Source organism: Nothoprocta perdicaria, unplaced genomic scaffold (assembly GCF_003342845.1).
Source record: "Nothoprocta perdicaria isolate Ctin4 unplaced genomic scaffold, notPer1 scaffold_308, whole genome shotgun sequence".
Classification (NCBI taxonomy): Eukaryota; Metazoa; Chordata; class Aves; order Tinamiformes; family Tinamidae; genus Nothoprocta; species Nothoprocta perdicaria.
This window is the reverse complement of record NW_020455542.1, coordinates 652,721-673,253: the sequence shown is the minus strand read 5'-3', so window position 1 is coordinate 673,253 and position 20,533 is coordinate 652,721. Positions and strand designations below refer to the sequence as shown.

The 20,533-nt window shown below is 42.6% G+C and overlaps 1 protein-coding gene across 1 annotated transcript in view; it reads left to right on the top strand.

Moving 5' to 3' along the window:
- Window positions 1–20,533, top strand: part of BMP2K (BMP2 inducible kinase) — a 54,775-nt gene that overhangs the window by 27,856 nt on the left and 6,386 nt on the right. Inside the window, exons 11-15 of the mRNA XM_026042563.1 lie at window positions 1,397–1,575; window positions 9,596–9,691; window positions 11,052–11,239; window positions 12,049–12,206; window positions 17,028–17,141. Of these exons, the coding sequence (XP_025898348.1) occupies window positions 1,397–1,575; window positions 9,596–9,691; window positions 11,052–11,239; window positions 12,049–12,206; window positions 17,028–17,141 (735 nt within the window). The remainder of the gene's footprint in view (window positions 1–1,396; window positions 1,576–9,595; window positions 9,692–11,051; window positions 11,240–12,048; window positions 12,207–17,027; window positions 17,142–20,533) is intronic.

Genomic DNA, 20,533 nt, shown 5'->3' with positions numbered 1-20,533 from the left:
ACGGCTCTCCCCTCATCCAGCCAGCCTGTCACCCCATCATAGAAGGCTATGAGGTTCGTCAGACATGACTTCCCCTTGGTGAATCCATGCTGACTGCTCCTCAGCAGCTTCTTCTCCGCCATGTGCCYGGAGATTCWYTCTARGATSAACYGCTCCATCACCTTTCCAGGGACAGAGGTGAGGCTGACCGGCCTGTAATTGCCCGGCTCCTCCCTCTTGCCCTTTTTGAAGACTGGAGTGACGTAATGACTAGTGACTCTGCTAAGTATAGGTGATGTTAGCTTTGAGCATGCCCGTTCTGGCTGGAAGACACTTGGTTCTTGTCTTTTAATCCCAAAAGTCTGAAGATACTCCACTGAAACTGAATTTGCCCAAGCGATTTGTTGGGGGCAGAGTAACTGGGCTGTTGAACCTGTGATGAACCTGTCACAGAAAAAATACTGCCCTGTTATGGGATGTGTTTGTGTATGTGTGGCCTCTTTTGTTTGTTTTGAGTTTATTTGTTAGTAAGAGGCCATTTGGATTCATTGAAGAACAGCTTCAGGGATGGCATAGGGAAAGCCTTCAGTTGGAAGGCCACTGCGTATGTTAGTGTCCCAGATGTAAGCTGTCTTCACTGCCTAGTGTCCCTGTAATGTGCAACCTGTTGTGACGTGGAACAGATGAAGTCTGGGCCGGCCAGAGTACGCATGCAGCACGCAAGAGAGACTGTGTGTTAGTAATGGTTTTCTTAAAAGGCTACGAAAACGAATGCATACACTCATCAAGGGTTCTGTTCGAATTATAGGTATACGAGGCAATAGTTCTCCCTTAAAAGGGGAAAAAAGTGTGTAGTGTGCTTTCAAATGCAGAAAGCCACATTTAACCAGCCTTACAAAGTCCCAGGATGTTGTCTTGGCTGTTGGGGGATTTTGTGGTTTGGATTATACATGGAAAATCTAAAAGGTTTTACTGCCTGTTTTCACTTGAAGGATTTCATCAGAGATGGTTCTGATGAGAATGTGGAGATGCAAGGAAGGGAAGAGTGGATCCTAGTTCTGAGTTGAAATAGATTTAAGGATTTTGAGATAGTAGTAACTGAATTTCAAGTGTTAGTAAAGGAGAGTCCCTGTAACTAGCTGTTTGGATCACTGTAGACTGAAGGCAAGAGGAAGAGTCTCGCATCCTGCAAATGGAAAATGTGGATTGCCAAACCTGCAATTTATCTTTGGAAAAGGTTACATATGCAGTTTTAGTGTATATTTATCAGCTGAACCAATATACAAACTGGGAAGTGAACTACAGATTATTTCAACTTGTTGATTTTTATTTAAGAAAATGAGACTAACTGCAGGGGCAGTTCTGCAGTTAAAAATGGGGAAATCACTATGTTAACAGTGTCTTTTTCATGCTTCAGGAACCACGCGACCTGGAAATGGGCAAGAAATGTTATTGCCTCAAGGGACCAATCAGCCCCATCCGCAGCAGAACAGAGTGCTGCAGCAGCTGCAACAGGGCGACTGGAGACTACAGCAGTTGCACCAGCTACATCACCAGCAACAACAGCCTGTAATTCAGGATCCTTATATGCAGCAGGTACAAGTCAGCCTTGTTAGAGATGCTTCTAAGATAGCAGCAACGCCATGATTGCAGCTCCTGTTTGGTTAAACTCGGATCCTGTGTCTGTGCGGTGCATAGATACTGTAATAATGTATGGAAAGTTGCTTTGTTTACACTGTCTAGCTTTGCTGCCTCAACCTGAATTTCAACTTTCAATCAACGCTGTTGTGCACAAATAAAAAAGTTTGGAGCTTGTGTAAACATGCTTGAGGGAAATGTGAAAAGTGATCCTAGGGGTTAATGCTATGCCTGTAATAAGCATTTCTAAATGAGACCATCTGACTATGCTTGTCTTCTTTTCGGTCAATCAAGAGCTTTGTTTTTGTAGTTCTTCAGTCAGTTGGGATTTTTAATGAATACTACATTTTGTAACACTCTCCACTGTGCATGTTGTCAAATATAGTAGCTTGGTTCACATGTTAGTGTACTGTGGCATAGATGCTGAAAACGGAAACAGAAAGGGATTTAGGTGAGGAAGAAAGCTTCTGGATTTTATCCAAGACACCTATTGCTGTTTGTTTTGCCACTCGATGGAGCGGGGGCGACAAAGAATCAGACACCAAGGGAATGACTGTTCTTGGTTTACTCTTAATATTAAAGCAATACAGAATGATACATTCAACAAAACACTGAGCTCACTACATGCTTGGTATTAGCAACAGGCAAAATCCACAAGGCAATGCCGCTAACCGTTCCTCTATGAGAAGGAGATGAGTAATTAAGCAAAAGATACATCATTGATTGCCTAAGTAGGTTACCATCATCTAGACCCACAGTCCCTGGGGAGCCCCTAGTGCAGTGAAGATGCAGAGAACTACCCCGGCAAGTGGGAGGCCTTACACCGTGCATCCTCCCGGAGGTCTGCAATGTCTCAGGGCAAGGGGCCCCAACTTTGGCAGAGCTAAATCAGTAAATCACGGTAAATTGCATTTTCTTCGTGAATCATAGCATCATAGAATGCCGAAGGTTGGAAGGGACCTCAGAGGTCATCGCGTCCAACCCCCCTGCTCACTCAGGGTCACCTAGAGCACGTGGCACAGGGCTGCATCCAAGCAGGTTTTTAAAAATCTCCAAAGAAGGAGACTCCACAACCTCTCTGGGCAGCCTGTTCCAGTGCTTTGTCACCCTCACAGTGAAGAAATGCTTCCTTAAGTTCCTGTGCAAAGTTCCATTTCCTCTAGTTCTATCACTGGCTGCCCCCCTCCTCCTCACTGCCTCCCTTGAGGTATTTATACACGCTGATCAGGTCCCCCCTCAGCCTCCTCTTCTCCAGGCTGAACAGACCCAGCTCTCTCAGCCTTTGCTCATAGGGCAGATGTTCCAGGCCCCTGATCATCCTCGTAGCCCTGCGCTGGACTCTCTCCAGCAGCTCCACATCCCTCTTGTACTGGGGAGCCCAGAACTGGACGCAGTACTCCAGATGTGGCCTCACCAGGGCTGAGTAGAGGGGGATGATCACTTCCCTCGACCTGCTGGAGACGCTCTTCTTAATGCACCCCAGGATCCCGTTGGCCTTCTTGGCCACCAGGGCACACTGCTGCCTCATGGTCAACTTGTCCACCGTGACACCCAGGTCCCTCTCTGCGGGACTGCTCTCCAGCAGGTCCACCCCTAATCTGTACTGGTGTCCGGGGTTATTCCTCCCCAAGTGCAGGACCCTGCCCTTGCCCTTGTTGAACCTCATGAGGTTTCTCACCGTCCAGTCTGTCCAGGTCCCTCTGGATGGCAGCACAGCCCTCAGGGCTATCGGCTACTCCACCCAGTTTGGTATCRTCRGCAAACTTGCTGAGGGAGCACTCCAGCCCTTCATCCAGGTCGTTAATGAATAAGTTGAACAGGACCGGACCGAATCATCTGGGACCTGGACTTGGCCAAAGCCTAGGCCTTGGAGGAGAGGGTTCCATTCAAGGTCAAGAACACTTGTATGAGGCTCTACAAGAGTTAGAGCTTAATAAGCCTCCATACAGGATAGCGTAAGAAGTTCTACAGGCAGGTTTTGTGTACTTCTAAGGCACTACTGGGTTCATCTGTAAGTCAGCCTTGACTTGGGCCTGTCGTTCAGGTCCTAGGAATTCAGTCGATCCTTTGACTTAGAGAGGAATTACGGCTGGGCTATGCACTTGGTGTTTCTTGGTTACTCTCTTCAGACATCACTACCACCTGCATTCCTGGTATGGCGTGCTTAATTTTACACCACTAGGAATTAAACAAGGAATAACAATCATAAGGAGGGTAATCAGGGGTCCAACAGACTAAAGGCCAAGCTAAAGACCATTCACAAATACTTTTCCCCACTTGAACCCCACATCCTCGTTTCCCGTTAAGGCAGCAGATGCCTTTTCTGTGAAAGCAAAAGCGCCAAGTATCACTGTCTTCAGTCCAGAAGCCTGTCCTTCACGCATGTCACTTGGGTCACTAACCCACCACCTAGGCCATAGTGGTTGGGCTATCCAAGGCCAATCTGTGACTCTGCCTGGCTCCTGCAAACGCAGCACTGGCAGAGACTTGAGTGTGTTTGCCGCTGCTTCCCCTAAGGCTAAAAATCTGTTTTCCCCAATTCCTAACTGGGTTGTAATGACCGCATACTACGGACAATACCAACACTAGCCTCAGTGTTTCATTCCTCTCTGTCCTCCACAAAAGTTGGTTTCTCAGCCCAGGTGCCATGGGTAGTATCTTCTTCCGAAGGAGCTGTTGGAGTCAACAGATAGGCTCAGCCATGTAGGACGTGCAAGACAAAATCCTATACCACGTAGGTAGTGTTGTAAATAACATGTCATTGCAGGGATGTATTCCCATTTTTGTTGCCCAGATTTCATGATCAAAATGGTGGTGTCCTTTCCTCCTGCTATTACTTCAGCTTGTTGAGGGGGACCATTCAGCATTTGAACCCATATTTGAGCTCTGTTATTAAAACTGGTGAATCTGAACCCTTTGTCCCCATGAATGGTGGTGACTTGAGGTGGATCCCCTTTTTTCACAAACATTTTTAAAACTGGCAGTATCAGTATGTGCAATTCTGTCATGGGATAGAATAACCAAATCTTGTTTGCTCTTGTTGAATAGATTTACTTGAATCTCTCCTTGATATTCTCCACCCATCACTCTTCCCATGACATGAACATTCTTCAAAGCTAAGCATGAATGAGCAGTTACTAAGCCTAAGTGTTTTAGGGGAATCTCAATCCCTGTTCTAGTGTTCCTATACCTTTCATCTGGTTTGGATTTATTCTAGTCAGTTCCGGTGTGTAGATGTCCAGCCCTGCAGCCTCTGGGATGGCCTGGGAGGGGGCCATTGCCCTTGGGGTAATTTCCTAGTAAGCCCAAGTTTCACTCATCATTTCATGTCATCATGTGCATCAGGGGGGTCTTTGTGTGCCCCATGGGCCTATTTTAAAGGATACCTAGCACATCTGTGAACTGAGTTCTCCAGCAGGACAGGTGTCCATCTCCCAGTTTTCTCAACTGCTCCTTAAATAGCCCATTCAACCATTCATCAGTCCCACATCTTGGGGGTAATATGACTTATGGAAAACCCACCGAATAGTTTGCTGCTCAGCATATTGTTGAACAATCTTGTTTGGAAAATGAGGCCTGTTATCGGTCTGAATCTGCAGTGGAATTCCATAATAAAAAATGATTTTGTCCCTAGCTAAAATAGTACTATGATGAGTAGCCTGATTACAAGGATGGGCAATTAAATATCCAGAGTATGTACCTACAGCAGTACAACTATATTTACATCCTCAGTCCTGGGGTAAAGGTCCAATGTAATCCATTTGCTAAATTTGTCCTGGTAATTTTCCTCTCCCCAGTTGCCCCTTTGCAGTGTTTGGCACCGGATGGTTGTGAATACGTCAGCACATGGAGCATTGGGCAATTGCAGCTTTGATGAGCTTGAGTGACATTGAAATGCCACGTTCCCGAGCCCTCTTGTCAGTGGTCTTTTCTCCGAGATGCCCACATTTTTGGTGCACCCGTTTCCCTGAGCCTTCGTGATCCTCCTGCTAGGAGAATTCTGGTCCAGCTTGGGAAATCTTTGCCTGGTTGACTGCAGCAGAATTACAAAGTTATTCTAAGGTGTCCATGTTGCTCTGGACATCAACATGAAATGCAGTCATGTTAGTTCTTGGTACCGTTTCCCAGATATCTTTCCACAGTTCCTTTCCCCGGACCTTTTTGGGTTATATCTTGCAATCTTTCGCTGCCTATGTTGGCAGCCAAGTAGCTAACCCATTAGCTACTGACCAGGAAACAGTATATAAATGGCCTTATCCTAAATCTTCCTGCTTCAGAGCCATATAAATTGCATATAGTTCAGTATATTGACTGCTTTTGCCTTCTCCCCTCATTTCTAAAAACTTCTCTGAATGAGGAAGGAAAGGTACCGCTTTCCAAAACCTCTTTCCTCCTATATATTGAGCAGACCCATCTGTAAACCAAGCACATTCTTTTTCCAGCGGTTATTAGTTGACCTAAAGTTTTTCCCCATCGTACTGGGGATTCTTGTTGGGCTGGAAAACCGGGAATTTCCCCTCGATCCCTCATGGGGGCAGTAGCTACTCACTCATGAAGGGGAGCTACTCCTCCAAGGCCAGCTGTGGCTCTATCCTGAGGGTGCCACTTTCACGTGATAATACTCGACTCCTGAGCGTGCCCCATTCCATGGGTTTTCAGAGAGCTTTTGACCCGTTGAATAACAGGAATTTCTGAACGAAGAGCCACTTCATGTCCCCTTGGAAGCTGTTCTGCTCCTACCGATGCCCGATAACGTGCCAATAGCTGTTTTTCAAAAGGTGTGCGGTTAGTTCCTGCCTCCGACAATGTTTTCCCCCAAAACCCCAAGGGAGTCACCTTCTTTCCCTGTTTCTGCCAGAGTCTCCATTAACATGAGACCCATTTACAGATGCATTTAACTCCACTTTCCCATTTGTGCGGGCCATAAATCTAAAGCTCTTTGAACAGCTAATTCAGAGGCAACCTACTTTCCCATTCAAATTAATATTTTTTCCTCATTACTTTATACAGCGGGGTTAAGATTTGTCCCAAATCACCAAATACGTTGTCTCCAAAAACCAGATAATCCAGTGAATTTTTGTGCCTCCTTTTAATTTTGCGGCACTGCAAAATCTGAAACTTTTTGTCGCGCTTTGGGTGTTTTCCGAAATACTTGAAGCTGCGTGTGGGGGTCACTAGTCCTTCTGTGCCCATGGCACTGGAGCTGGGCCATCATTTCATTCTTCTTTCTTATGCTGAACTATATCCCTAGGCTCTTTCCAAGGATACAAGCCAGAGTACGGCTCTGAATCCTCCTTCTCCTTGGATGGGCTGCTCCATCTGCACTGGTTCCTCCACGAGGGCCTGTGAAGTCCAGTCAGGGCTCCAGAGCAGGTGCCAGAGGCTGAGTTGTTCCAGGGTTTTTTTGCTTTAGAAATCTGCACTTTCTTTCTTCAGCCCTCTCTGTTTATATACCTTCCATAAAGCAGGGGTTGGGATACCATCAATCTTACCATGAGACATCCCATCTTTTAATAAAGCAGTAAGCATTTCTTTTTGAGAAATCTTGTTTTCGCTGCCTTGGGAATTGTTTCGAGTCTCGTCCCCCCTGTCCCAGGGGCCCCATTCCCCAGGCCACCCAACTGCTGTGTTTTTTTCAGTTACCTCATCTAAAGGGTTCCCTGTCTCATTAATGAGAGGGGTCATAATCACATTTTTATCTGCTGGTGGGGCAGTTTTAGTCTATTCCTGCTGGTAACACATGGAGCATTGAGCATTGGAGTATCAGTGTCTGCCATCAAAATGGCCAGCTTCGTTCTGTCCTCTTTTATTGGCTGTCTACGGTCTCACAAAGTGTACCATTAGATCCTGGCTAACTGTTTTCCATGAGATATTTATTATTACCTCCCTGAGCAGCCGGGACCAACAAATCTCTCTCTTGAACACTATTTCTAAATACAAAAGAGCTCTGTACAAAAGAGCTCTGAGCTCAAGACCAAGTATTTCTTAGGATCCTCTCCATCCAGGGTTATCTGTGCTGCTCCTTGATCATGTGAACGCACCATCCACGAGAGCAAGGACTCCCCCGGCCTCTGCATAACCTTTCAGTTGTATCAGTTAACTTTGTGTTGAATAAAATCTTCAAGCACACCCTTCCTCACATGTAGTCCATTAGCATCTACCTCCAGTTCTCGCCTCCACATGGGTTTTGCATGTACTATACATTGTACATGTACACATTCATCTGGGGAACCAGCCTCCTCAGAATCCAGGGAGTCCCCAATATCACCATCCCGTTTCTCTGAGTCCCACTGTACACCTGCTTCTGCTGTCACTACGTGCACTTTCTTGTGCTTAACTCGTCCCCTTCCTTTCTTACATTTATACTACGCAGCTCAAACTGCAGCCTTTATCGGCCACAATCAGATAAGTATCCAGTTTCTCGACAAGTAACTTGTAGCACTACAACCTGACTCTGCAAATCACATATTTGTCTCCCTCTGGGAGCATTCTAACAACAACCGTTCCTTCTTTTGATGCTGCTTCCCATAGGCTGTCAACAAAATCCATCCCCGTCATGTAGAACCCACAATTTCTTTTCCTTCTTCAACAGGCAACCCTTGAACCCATTTTATTACATCCGGTGGCTCGGCTTCCATCACCCGACTTTCCTAGGGCTCACACGGTCCTCCAACCTTAGCCCACTTGAGAGGGAGCTATAGGGCAGGTCTTCCCATCCAGGGATGTCAGGTGGGGGTCAATGCATCCCAGTTATATTTTAAAAGTGCCAGTTTAACATTCTGTTTAAAGAATATACATGTTCTTTATGTTCATAAAGCCATATTGTTCGAAGTCTGTCTGACTACATCATTTCTTGTTTGGCCAATTGACAGCAGGGGTGACCGAGAGAACCAGACACCAAGGGAAAGACCAGTCTTGGTTTACTATTAATATTTAGGCAATATAGAACGATACATTCAACAAAAAAATAAGCGTATTATGTCCTTGGTTTTAGTGACAGACAAAGTCAGGAAGGTAATGCACCTAACCATTACTATATAAGAAAGAGACTAGTAATTAAGAAAAAAGATAACATCACTAGTTGCCTAAGCAGGTTACCATCATCCAGATCTGCAGTCACTGGGGAGCCCCTGTTGCGGCGAGAACTTAGAGACCCTCCCTGGCAAATGGGGGGACTTATGCAGTCCTTCCATAAGTGAGGTCTCCAAAGTCGTGGCAAGAGGGCCCAGCTTTTAGAGGGCTACATCAGCAGGTCACGGTAACTTGCATTTTCTTTGCGAGTGGTGACCTCTGACGTGGCGTTCGTATCGTGGCATCCTGACATGGTACTTCCCTGTCACCCAGGACAGGGACTTGGCCGGAGCCCAGGCCTCAAAGGGGAGGGTTCTCTTCAAGGTTAAAAACACTGGCGTGAGGGCCAGCAAAAGTTGCAGCCTAATGAGCCTCTGGGCACGTTAGTGTAAGCAGTTCTACGGGTGAGTTTCGTGTACTTCTGCAGAGGCAGCACCATATTCATCTGTAAGGCAACAACGACTGTTGCTTTACTGTCCCCCCAGTTCTGGGGGATGTTGTTGGGCAGGGTTATTACTTAAAGCATATCTGTTTAGGGTGGTGTGTGTGTTTTCTTCCTTACATATTTTCACTTTCCCCAAAGGGGCTCAGTACTTGTTAAAATAGTAGAAGTTGAGGTGATAAACAAGGTTCCTTTAAAAGGCAGAGCAGAATATGTAGGTATTCTCTTTTGCTCAGAAGACTGCTGTTAGTTGCAGTGGAATAAAGCCAAAGGACTCCAGGCACACTGCTGTTAAAATGCAGAAGCTGAATAGCAAACTGGTTTTTTGTTAAGAGGCTTCTTAGCAGAAAAATGCTCTTGGGGCACAGTGGTGATGCTTTGTCCAGTGGTTGTGCTATATACTCATATAATTTAGGAGTGGGAACAGTGACTTGTTAAAAACTTGCTTTTTCTCTCTAAATACAGTATCAACAAGTAATGCACCAGCAGATGGTCCAGCAGCAGTTGTTGATGCAGTCTATGTACCAGCAGCAACCTTCTCAGTCTCAGTATCCCGCTATGGTATGTGAAACATGGAGCAGAGATGCTACAGTAGTAAAAATATGTGATATATTTAGCAGTCCATGGCAAAGTAGCAGCATACAAGAGCCTGAGCGTTTTAATGACCTAAAGAATGCATGGTGAATACTGAGCAGCTGAACTAATGTTCAAAAAAGAGAGAAGGTATTGACCAAAACTCAGTTGAGACAACTCATCTGGGGTTATGCATTTGTTATTAATTTGAGGAAATAGGTTCTCATCCACATTGAGTAATTGTATAGTGATTTGAAAGGATACTTGGTGGTTAAGGTTTACAGTAATGACCACACTGCCAAATGCATGTTTTTCTAAGAAGTATTAGCTAGAAAGCATGGTGGCATTGAAGTCTTACTTAAAATGTCTCTGAGATGACCAAGTATTGAAATCATCTACAGACAAACAGCTCCCAAGTCCTGTTTCAGGTCCTATTGCACGTGCACTTATTATCTGAGGAACCCAAATAAAATGGCTAAGTCATAAAAAAAGTATTAAAAACAAGATATGACCAGTACAGTTGGCACCCTTATGTTGCTGGATTTCTTAAAATAATTATTTCAGGATGGATGTTATAATGGAGTGGTACGTGTGTAAGCTTAGCTGAATTATAAGGATTACCACCCTATCTAACCCAGACAAATCCTTGCCCAAGGGCATACTGAAAGCACAAATGTTGTTACTGCACTGGAATGTGCAGTGGAAGGGATACTTTTAGAAATGAACTTTGTTATTTGCTGATGATCAGTGTTATTTGCTGATTGTCAGTGTTATATTGATTGAATCTGTCATTTATTGTTTTAAGCCCTTGTAAAACTACATCAAAAGACCTTGGCTATTAATGGTATTCTCTGTTGAAATGATCAAATATTCTATCATCACATAATTATTTTCTTAATGGTTTTACTAAAGAGGAAATAATTGTTGCAAGTGCTATATGCTGCTGCAGCATGCTGGAAACCATCCTTTGCCTAAACGTATGGATCAAGCAAGAAACCTAGTTGGTATAATCCATTTTTCTAAAACCAGGAGGAGGAACCAGGAGGAGGTCATGAAATGTTAGTCTGTCAAATGTCTGTGATGGAAACAGACTTCTTAGGGCTGCTATAGCATGTGCTCAGCTTGCAGTAATTGTAAAAAGCTAAGCAGTAATAACTTTCAAGAGGAAAAATGGTATCTGTGAATAACTTACTGGAGCATTTTTTTTATTTACATGGTGGAGTTGTGGCTTCTTGCTTCTGCAGAAGCTACCAAACTTTCTCGGTTCTTTCTGTGTTTTTCTGGAAGACTTGTTGCTTGGCTTCAGACTGGGTCATGTGAATTTTAATAACTTGATTATCTTATTTAGGTGCAGCAATATCAGCAGGCGCTCATACAGCAGCAGCTGCTTGCTCAGCAGCAACAACAGTCAAAACAGGCACCATCTCCTGAATATATCACCTCTCCACAAGATTTCTCACCAGCCTTAATCTCCTACCCTGCATCGCTTCCAGTGCACGTTGGGACAGCAGTGGATTCTGCTTATACTGCAAGCAGGCAAGTACTCAGTCACAGATTGCCCAAGGGTTCTGGGTTGTCTGCGTTGCTAAATGGCTTCTTAGTCCTTTCTCAGGAGTTAGGTGCCTGAAATGATGAATTTCTAAAAATAATTACACACTTGGATTTTTTATTTTACTTTAGAGTGGGGCACTTAACAGATAACCCACATAGACTTGTCGTCTGGGTAGACCGTAGCCTGCATTAGAGGTACTGGTTGTATGAAAGCCCTCTTCAATCCTACTTAAGTTGTTTTTTTGAATCTTCCCATCCCATTGGAGGGGAGCCCTCTCTAAGGGGGTCTTTACTGTCGGGATTTATTTGCTACAAGTTCTGATTTGTGCACCACTTTGCAAAGGCCCACAGACTGAAACTGGTTTAGCATAGTATAATGAAGGATGACTTCTCTGAATCCTAACTAAAAGAAGTTGTCTTAAAGGGGGAAAAAGCTTCAGTATCTGTGTTTCAATAGTCTCTTGTCATTAAGGGTAACAAGGAACAAGGGTAAAATTGTTTTTGTTGTTAGAGGTCACCTTCATGATGGGTTTTGTTTATTTTGACTACAAAGAATAAAGTAGAAAACAAAACGTAAAAGAAGATAACATACAGAAATGATGCAATTGAACCATATAATACAAGTGATGTGCGTTACCTGAAATCATCTCTTGAATGCATTTGGGATAAGCTGTTAATACATATGTAATTACTTGTCTGCATTGTTTTCACCTAATGAAGTACAGCATCTAATTTCACTCCAATAGACAATCCTGTAACGTTTCCCCATTTGCTTCTGTAAACTGACTTTACAGGTCAGGTATTCCTGATGCTGAGACCATTTCCCATTACCCAAAGCAGAGCATCAATAACCCACCTGATATGTCAGGCTGGAATCCGTTTGGAGAGGACAATTTTTCCAAGCTGACAGAGGAGGAGCTGCTGGACAGAGAATTTGACCTGCTAAGATCAAGTAAGGGACGCTTGAAGGCTTATTTCGCTTCCCAGTAAATAAGGGCTCTGTAGTGGCTCAGCAGTGCCAACGCTGGCTTGTCTAAGGGCTGTGCAGTCTGTGTACAGGAAATTCTTTCTGAGCATTTGAGGGCAGAGATGGGCCCATCGTCTTCCTTTTCCTTCTTGAAAATGTGTGCAATGGGAACTCGCTGTCCAAAGACTGGTAGTTACTGGCTCCAATACTGCAGAAATGGCAATATCTTAGCTCTTAAATACCGCTTTTGTCATCTTGATTGCGAATGAGTTCTAAACAGCAGAGTTATTTTGTCAGGAGGGATGGTTTAGCTGCTTGCTTTATTCCTTTTGAGCTTTATTCTTGCACACTACAGCAGAATATTCTCTGGGTCTGTTACGCCCTTTAAAAATGCCTGAAAGAAAATGGGTCTATTACATTATGTTAATGTTTTGTAATGTCTTTTTTGATGAGTGGCTACGTGTAAGGGCTGCTTAATTGTTCTGATATGGCAATAGATGAATAAAGATTTTGCTCTAAGCCAGTTCTCTCCATGATTTTTCCTTGGAATTACTTGCTTACCTCACTTGTTTAACATGCATTCATTAGATGTCCTTCCTAAAACTAGTTTTGTCAAGATCAAGTTTATTTGCAAGATGTGTAAGACATGACTATGTCTAAAATACAGATGGTAAATACTCTGGGCAAGGTCCTTGAAATGAACAACTCGGTCAAGTTGATGTCACGTGCTGAAAGAAATCAATGCTCTTGGTTGAATATGTTTTTTCCTGGATTTCTGCTTGTTTAAATTTAGCTAAGAGGTGTTTCCTGGTGATCCATAAGGAATGTGATGGGTATTGTACTTGTCAGTCAAAAGCTAAATAAATGTTTTGACTTGGATCTTGCATTTGGAAATGCAGATGCAGTCTATATAAATATCATGCAACAGGAGAACTGTCCTTGCTAGCTTTTTTACTTCCTTGGCAGATTTAATCTTAAAGTTGAAAGTATTATTTTTCCCCTCAACAGTAAAACTAAATGTCTTATGCATGCTACTTTGTTCAAGGAAGCCTTGAAACGTTTTGAAACTGTAACCTCTTGAATCTGGAGTAGACTAGCTTAAAAAGGAGAAATGGTAACACCACCAGTCTGGAGGTTCTTCAACTGACACATGGATTGCTGACCATGGTTCTGGTCATCCTGGTGACTTTGGTTTGGTGTCTTTTAAACAGATACAGCAAAGAATGTTAACAAGGAGATTAAGCTTAAAAGGGCATTATGAGAAAGCTGGAAGATGATATGCAAGAAATATGCCTTCCTGAATATAGCAAGAATTCATTTTAAGGAGGAGCTTTCTTTTTCCTAGTAGTGTGTGTATGGGTTGGTTTTGTTTTGTTTCTGTTTCATTTTTTACCTAAGTTGCCGACACGTCCTCTGTACACCTCCTTGGAAGACCTTCTGGTGTTGGATGTGTTGGACTCCCTGATTCGCAGCTAGGGAAATGCAAAGCGGCACATTAGTAAGATCATTCTATAAATTGTCTAGGGATGAGAGCTGCTGCTGCTCACCTAGCAGTCCCAGGCCACCCACCAAGGGAGAGCAGGGCAGGAAGGCCTTTGCTTTCCAACGGGAATTGCTTTCTCAGTGCTAAAACGCTGAATAAATGGGAACTGCTAGCTTGTTCTTTAAGACATCATAACTGGCAGGAAATCATCTTTCAAATGTGATTTACTTGATGAAAATCCACTGTACAGTGGAAGATAAGGCTTCATCTTTTCTTTCAAGGATGTTAACCTTTTCCTGATGGGAACTGACTTTCCTGAAGGAAAGGAGAGAATAGCTTGGAGCTAAATGTTGTTAACTGCTGTCTCTGCATCTCTAGCAGAAAAAAAAAACAGATAATAACATATTTTGTGCTATTATTCATTTTTTAAATAAATCCATGCAAAACCTTCATTTGAAAAGAAGAAATTTACTCATTTATCTTTCAGCTTTTCTTCGTTTCTTAGTAAAGACAGTTCAATGCACAGAAGAGCTTGGTATGATAACAGACCTAATATGCTGTGTATGAAGAGTAAACATAACAGCATGGTTCTGCTTGAGAATTACCAGCATTGTGTTAGTGGATTTTTCAGCCCCTTGAGCATAGAGAAGGAGAAAGAAGGAAAAAACTAACAAAAAGAGTAATTTGACCAAAAGGTCACTAGATGGCAGGCTTGTATCTAAGTAATAGGAGATGCTCTATGGGCTTTTCTTAAGCTTATTGGATCCCTTTCAGTTCAAGAGCCTCAGTGGAGACAGGAGTTAATTTGTGCATACATATATAAGCATTGTATATGGCATGGGAAGTTTCACAGGTCCTCGGAACCTTTGGCATCATCTTGACTTACTTTGCAATGTGTGTGGAGGGGTTTTTTCACTTTTCTCTCTGATCAGAGGAAAAATATGTTTATGTGTCCTCTTGGTCTCTGATTCTCAGATTTGTATGGAGTAATGAAACGTGGAATTTATTGTACAGTTAGGGATTACATCTATAAAACCATCTTAAAGCATTTAATAATTCTTGAATTTCAGCAGATAGATCTTAAAGATCAATGTGCCACGATGTAGATGATATCTTATGAGAGAAAGCTGCTGTTTACTACCAAGTCTCCTCAATTTTGCAGTTTACTGTGAATCATTTTGCCATCTGGAGGAAGGAGAACTGATGATTGGGGTTTGAACAAATTTGGATTGTATGTTATTAAACTTAGTGGCTGCCCTGTACTGTATAGCTCATGTACCTTACATAAATAAGTCGGTTTGCTATACCACGTGGTGCTGAAAAAGTGTTAAAAATTGTAAGCGATTTATTTCGCTTTCAAAAGCTCATTTTGTATTATTGAGTTGCTTTGTTATGATAATTGATTTTTAAAGCAGTTGCATGCCTTAAAATACATGCAAAATTAAATATATACTGGTGTTGTGAGACCTTCAGGATAATCATCACTGTTTTTGTGAAGCTGCTACTGCTATATCATTTCATACATGTAATAACTTAAGGTCTTAATGCGATTAGAAATGTGTGTTGTGTTTTACTGAAATTCTAGCTTTCCCTTTATTATTATTAATAGTAATTTATTAATATTAATTATTTCATTAATTATTATTAATTTATTTTATTATCAGCTGTTCTTAGTCCTTCCTCAAGGTAAAAGAAAATGATACTTTATATAGGTTTGTGCTCAGATAGTCTTACCTTGGGGGCATTTGCAGGAGTTTATCATCCTAAACGATAGTTGTTCAGATCAATGCACCCCTACAGATTCTTCTAGAGGCCAACTGCTTGCACACTGGGCAAGAGGTAGCCAACCTATTGTCTCCTGGAAGCAGGACATGTGGGATAATAGAGGAGAAGCTTCATTCCTTAGTCTGCTTTGGTCAAGATGCACACGGAAGCTCCAGTGCATTTCTCACAGACAATACTGTCAAAAACCCCATCTTGCTCCCTGACGAGAGTCAACCACATGGGCTATGAGTGAAATTGCAAATAAGTGTTGCTTTTGGGTGTGATGTTCTGTGAACTTGGACCATCAAGGCTCAAAGCCAATAGTATGAAACATACGGCTGCTGTTTTGCTCTTCAGGTTACTTCTCTGTGTCTATAAGCTGACATTTTGCTGTGCGCAGCTCTACCACTGAAGGGTGTCGGGGGGTTTTGTTAGCAGTGGGTGAATCTGTTACAATCTCTTCTTATTGCAGAGTGTATATGTTGAGGGGACGATGACTGCCTCGTGTCCTACCCTTGGAGGCCACAGCGGTGATGATGTTTTAAGTAGAGGCCGGGGTGTAATGGAACAAACACAACTTGTGTTCCTTTGAGTTGAACCGTAGATAAGAATAGGACGTCTCAGGCCATGGACATATTGATGTGCAGGCATCCCTTGGCTGTAAAACTTCCATTTCAGGACTTTTGGGCTTTGCACAGAAGATCGATGTATATCTAAGGCAGATGAGCTTGCTGTCTAGTCTGTTGTGGTTGCTTATAGGAAAACGTGGTTGCTCTGTTGGAGGATGGAATAGCGAAGGTGCAGGTAGCCTGGTGTGTAGCTTGGGCACGGTTCAGCAGCACCTCTGCAGCAGCAAATGGTCAAGGAGCTGGGCGGCGAGGCGGGTTGCTGTGAAAGTCACAGCAATTCACTCCTGAATTGATGATATATCTTGCCGGACCTCTTTAACTTTCAAAAGAATGGAAAAAATATTTTTCATCTTAAAAAGCTAGTCCAGTATCCTAAGGAGCAAAGGCGTTACCAAACAGATATTATATTTCTTCATGTTTTATGATGTTCAAATGTTTTTTAATTGGTGTGAGATATGTTACTTGTTTTATCAGAAAGTCCTTCTAGTGTCTTGTGCTGTGATTGTTTACTTTACTGGTGTTCTGGCAAAGGCTAGCCAAAACTTGGACAGGATAAATGATTTCTGTGATTTTTGATAGAGATTCTGGTTTCATCTTAAGAACCTACAGAAGATTAGCAATTTCTGTTAAAGACCATATATGATACATAGAACCCGCTAAGGGCCTTCTCACACAAAGCATGCTGTCAGGAAGCCTGTGCTGTGCTTGGTGGAACATGGGGATTTACAAAAGGTTTGTGTGAATAAACGTTGTCGAAGGCAAAGAAGTGTGGATTCAAGATGCGGGGATATTTTTAAAGCAATCTGAAAAGCCGCACGCAGGGAACCTTGCCCCCTCACCACAAACAGTTACATATTTTTATGTTGGCATAAGACCTGCCGTTTTTTATTTTGTTTTATTTTTTGTTCTGTTTCATTTTATTTTTTACAGACAGACTGGTGCACAGGAGCTCATCTTCAGATCAGACTGTGGAGCCACATTCTGCTCCACAGAACAATCCTCCCGAAGATCCCTTTGGTTCTGTTCCTTTCATTTCTCACGCAGGCAAGTTACATCTGTAACATCACTACCTCGTACATATATATCTTTATCTATTGGAATAAGTATATTGAATTGAATGACCAAAGAAGGATCAAGGTGCTGGCTGCCTTGTGATGAGTTCAAGAGATTTTCTAAATGTTGATTATCTCCAAAGAGAAAAAAATTACCTCTGCCTTCACTCCCTGGTACTTGTACTATGTACAGACTATGTAGTCTTTGCAAGTGCAGATGTCTCAGATGAGCGTGGTATGAATCATTTATGTATAACTTGAAGAGTCTGAAAAATTGTCTGAATACAAATTACTTACTAAGATCAAATAATGCTACTTTTAGTCTACTTTTAATACAGTGCCTCATTCACTTGGGTTCTGGAGCCAGGTTAACACTGTAAGCTTCGCTGTGCTTAACTGCATTGCTATATTGCAGATGGAGTATGTGTGTGTATGCATGGATGTATGCCTATAATGTACATACGTGTATATACATATGTATGGGGGGTGTACACATATGCATATGTATAATACATTAAACATCCACTCAGAGGGGAGTGCTCACTGTTGCTTTTTAGTTCAGCTCTTACTGTTTTTAACTTGGATTGAGTAAAAAATATGTTATGTTTGGAAATTTAAATACAACACTGCATCATCCTCCGTCTTAATTGTCACTTAAAATTCAGCTGAGCCAGCACTTCATTCATAATTTTGGCAATTGAGGTGAAGTAAAACCCAGGTGCCAGTTAAATGGTAAGAATAGTTTTGATTGCTTATGGACCTTCTTAGCCACCTACCTAGGTTGTGTTAAGATAAAAGTGCCTTAATGTAACAGCAGAGCTATTCTTAGGTAGTTTGAAAGCTGAGATAGCCTGGCTTGGAGTGAGCTTCACCTAGCATCCATGTTTCCTTTCATCTTGTATTCCTGATGACAATTTATTGGGGCTTAATTCTCACAAATGTTGTCATATCACACGTGATGAAGAAGGAATGTTGCTTTTTTCTATAAGGCAATTGGTTGTAAAAACACCTTTTCTTCTGATCTCAAGAAGATTTGAATTAATTCTACATGCTCTATGGTTCTCCCTCCCTGTTCATGGGGGTTTGGAAAAATTTACCCTGCTGTGCTCATAAAGGCTGCTCGGTTTTGTATGTGAGTCTAAGTTCACGGGCAAAATAAACAATGGTTACCCTGAATGTGAAGTGGTGGCTGTCGGTTGCTTATTCTCCAGTTTGGGAGCACCATGTAGCTAGGGGTTTCTTTCTTCTCCTTTCCTGAGGCTTCTGAAGGGTGGATGAGCTCAACTGCTCTTTGTCAGCAAGCTCTGTTATAGCCCTGGCATCGTATGAATTTTCTTATTCTGAGGGCTGAGCTTTAAATGCTGAAATGGCTAAAACTGTAAGGAGTTGCAACTGCTCTTTGGGGCAGGGGAAATGGCTGACAGTAACAGGCTGGCTGAAATGGTGCCTGTTGCTTATGACTCTTTGGTGGCTTTTTGTTCTACTAGCTCGTAATTGGAATTTAAGAACATGTGCATCTCCTTCATCTCCTTCATTTCAAGGCAGAGCTTTTTTTTTTTTTTTTTTTAATAGATGTAGTTGCCCTCAGGTTCGTAAATGCTGTACACAAATTGTGAGTAGATTTGCCCAAAGTAGTTCTTCTATTACATAAGGTTTTTCTGGTGGGCATAGCACTTGACTGGATACTAATCTAGCAGGTGATACGGGATGGCAGCAAAAAGCAAAAGGCCCTGTAACATCCTTATGACTTGACAGCTTTCCAAAGGGTGCTGGTAGTCTAGCAAATGAATTGCCATCAGATCTGTTCACCTTGGTCTGGGAAGATAGCACAAGGACAAGGGACACACCGAGCTTGCACTTGGAAGCCTTCCATCATTGTGCCTGGAAAGGATGATGAGGCCTCAGGAATGGCTGAGCCGGGAGCCTTGCCCTGGAGCTCGCAGTGCTCTTCAGGAGGATGGAAGGAGGACTTCACGTCGGACAGACAAAGGCCCCTCATCCTTTAGAGCGTCTCTGCCTGGATTCTTCTCGGGTGGGAATGAAGAGGCAGCAACACCATCTATGGCATATATGATGTATACATGTATGGTATGTAGTGGTAAGGAATTAGCTGGAGAGCTGCTCAGACCCTTTTGTTACAGCTGGTAGGAAATCAGTGTCAAAGCACATAGTGTTTCCCACAGTTTATATCCAGTTGATTTTTTTTTCAAGTAATACATATAAGCCCTTTGTCCATACTATTTAATGCCTGAATGTTTATGGGAAGATGGAAGTGAGTTCCAGCTTGAGACAGCTACAAGTCATAGTTGCATTGAGAAAGATTTCCACCACTTGATGTCTGAGAAATGATTATTTCCAAGTCATTATTGGGAAAGGGAAGTGTTGAATAGCCGGTAATGCATCACTTAGGACAGTCACCTGGCATGTGGGAGACAACTTGGAGTTCTCGAATGCCTGACTGTTGTGGAAAAACTGGCTTTCATAATCACCTTTTGGGGTAGAAACTTTCGATTTCTGTGTGTTTTAATCAATTCTGGTTATAACACTGTTCCTTAACATCTACGTTCAGTGTTTCAAAAATGCAAAAGAAGAGAGAGTTTTTCAACCATGAAACAAATGCTGTGATTATAGTTGGCTTGCTGTTGAGCTGTACTTGGGGGCCTTTTTGACATCTCACGATTGCTTTAGCAGAATTCTTCTGGCGTTAAATTGAGCTAGATAGACATCACTTCCCTAACTTGATTGCTGGAATTCTGAGAAGTAATAAATTACCTGAATTTATTCTCAAAATAACTCTCAAAATCATGTGGATAGACTGCGTAAGACACAGAAATGTGGAAATCTGGACTGGAAGTTCCTTCAAAGGGTGGGATCTGAGACAGGTGATGTCCTGTCAGGCATTTTGCTCCCCAAGGGGACCTTGGTGAACTGCCTTTTGGCTCTTCTTACAAAAAAGCTCTAGCTCTAGTCATCTGTTTCACTGCTCTGATGAATATTTGTATACTGCATTTGCAGGACTGTAGGCTGCATTTTCAGGCTGCTGCTTCTTCGTCAACTGCCTGTCTACTGCAATAGCTGTTTTCATCTTTTTTCTTTTTTTTCCCCCCACATTTACTACTTTGCACCTGGAAGCTTTTCTTCTGACATGAAGATGTGCAGTCAGTGACTCCTCCTTTGACTCCTTTGACTATACTTTTTATATATTGTTCCTGAGGAGCTTTTGAACAATTACTGGTTTCTGTCCCTCAGCTTTGGGGACTTTGTACTGCAGTGCCATCTGGAGAAGCCTTAAATGAACCTCATGTTGAGTTATCACTTAGCAAGAAATATGAAACATGAGAAGAAGGTACCAAAAGGGTGACATGGACCAGCTTCCTGTAGTGT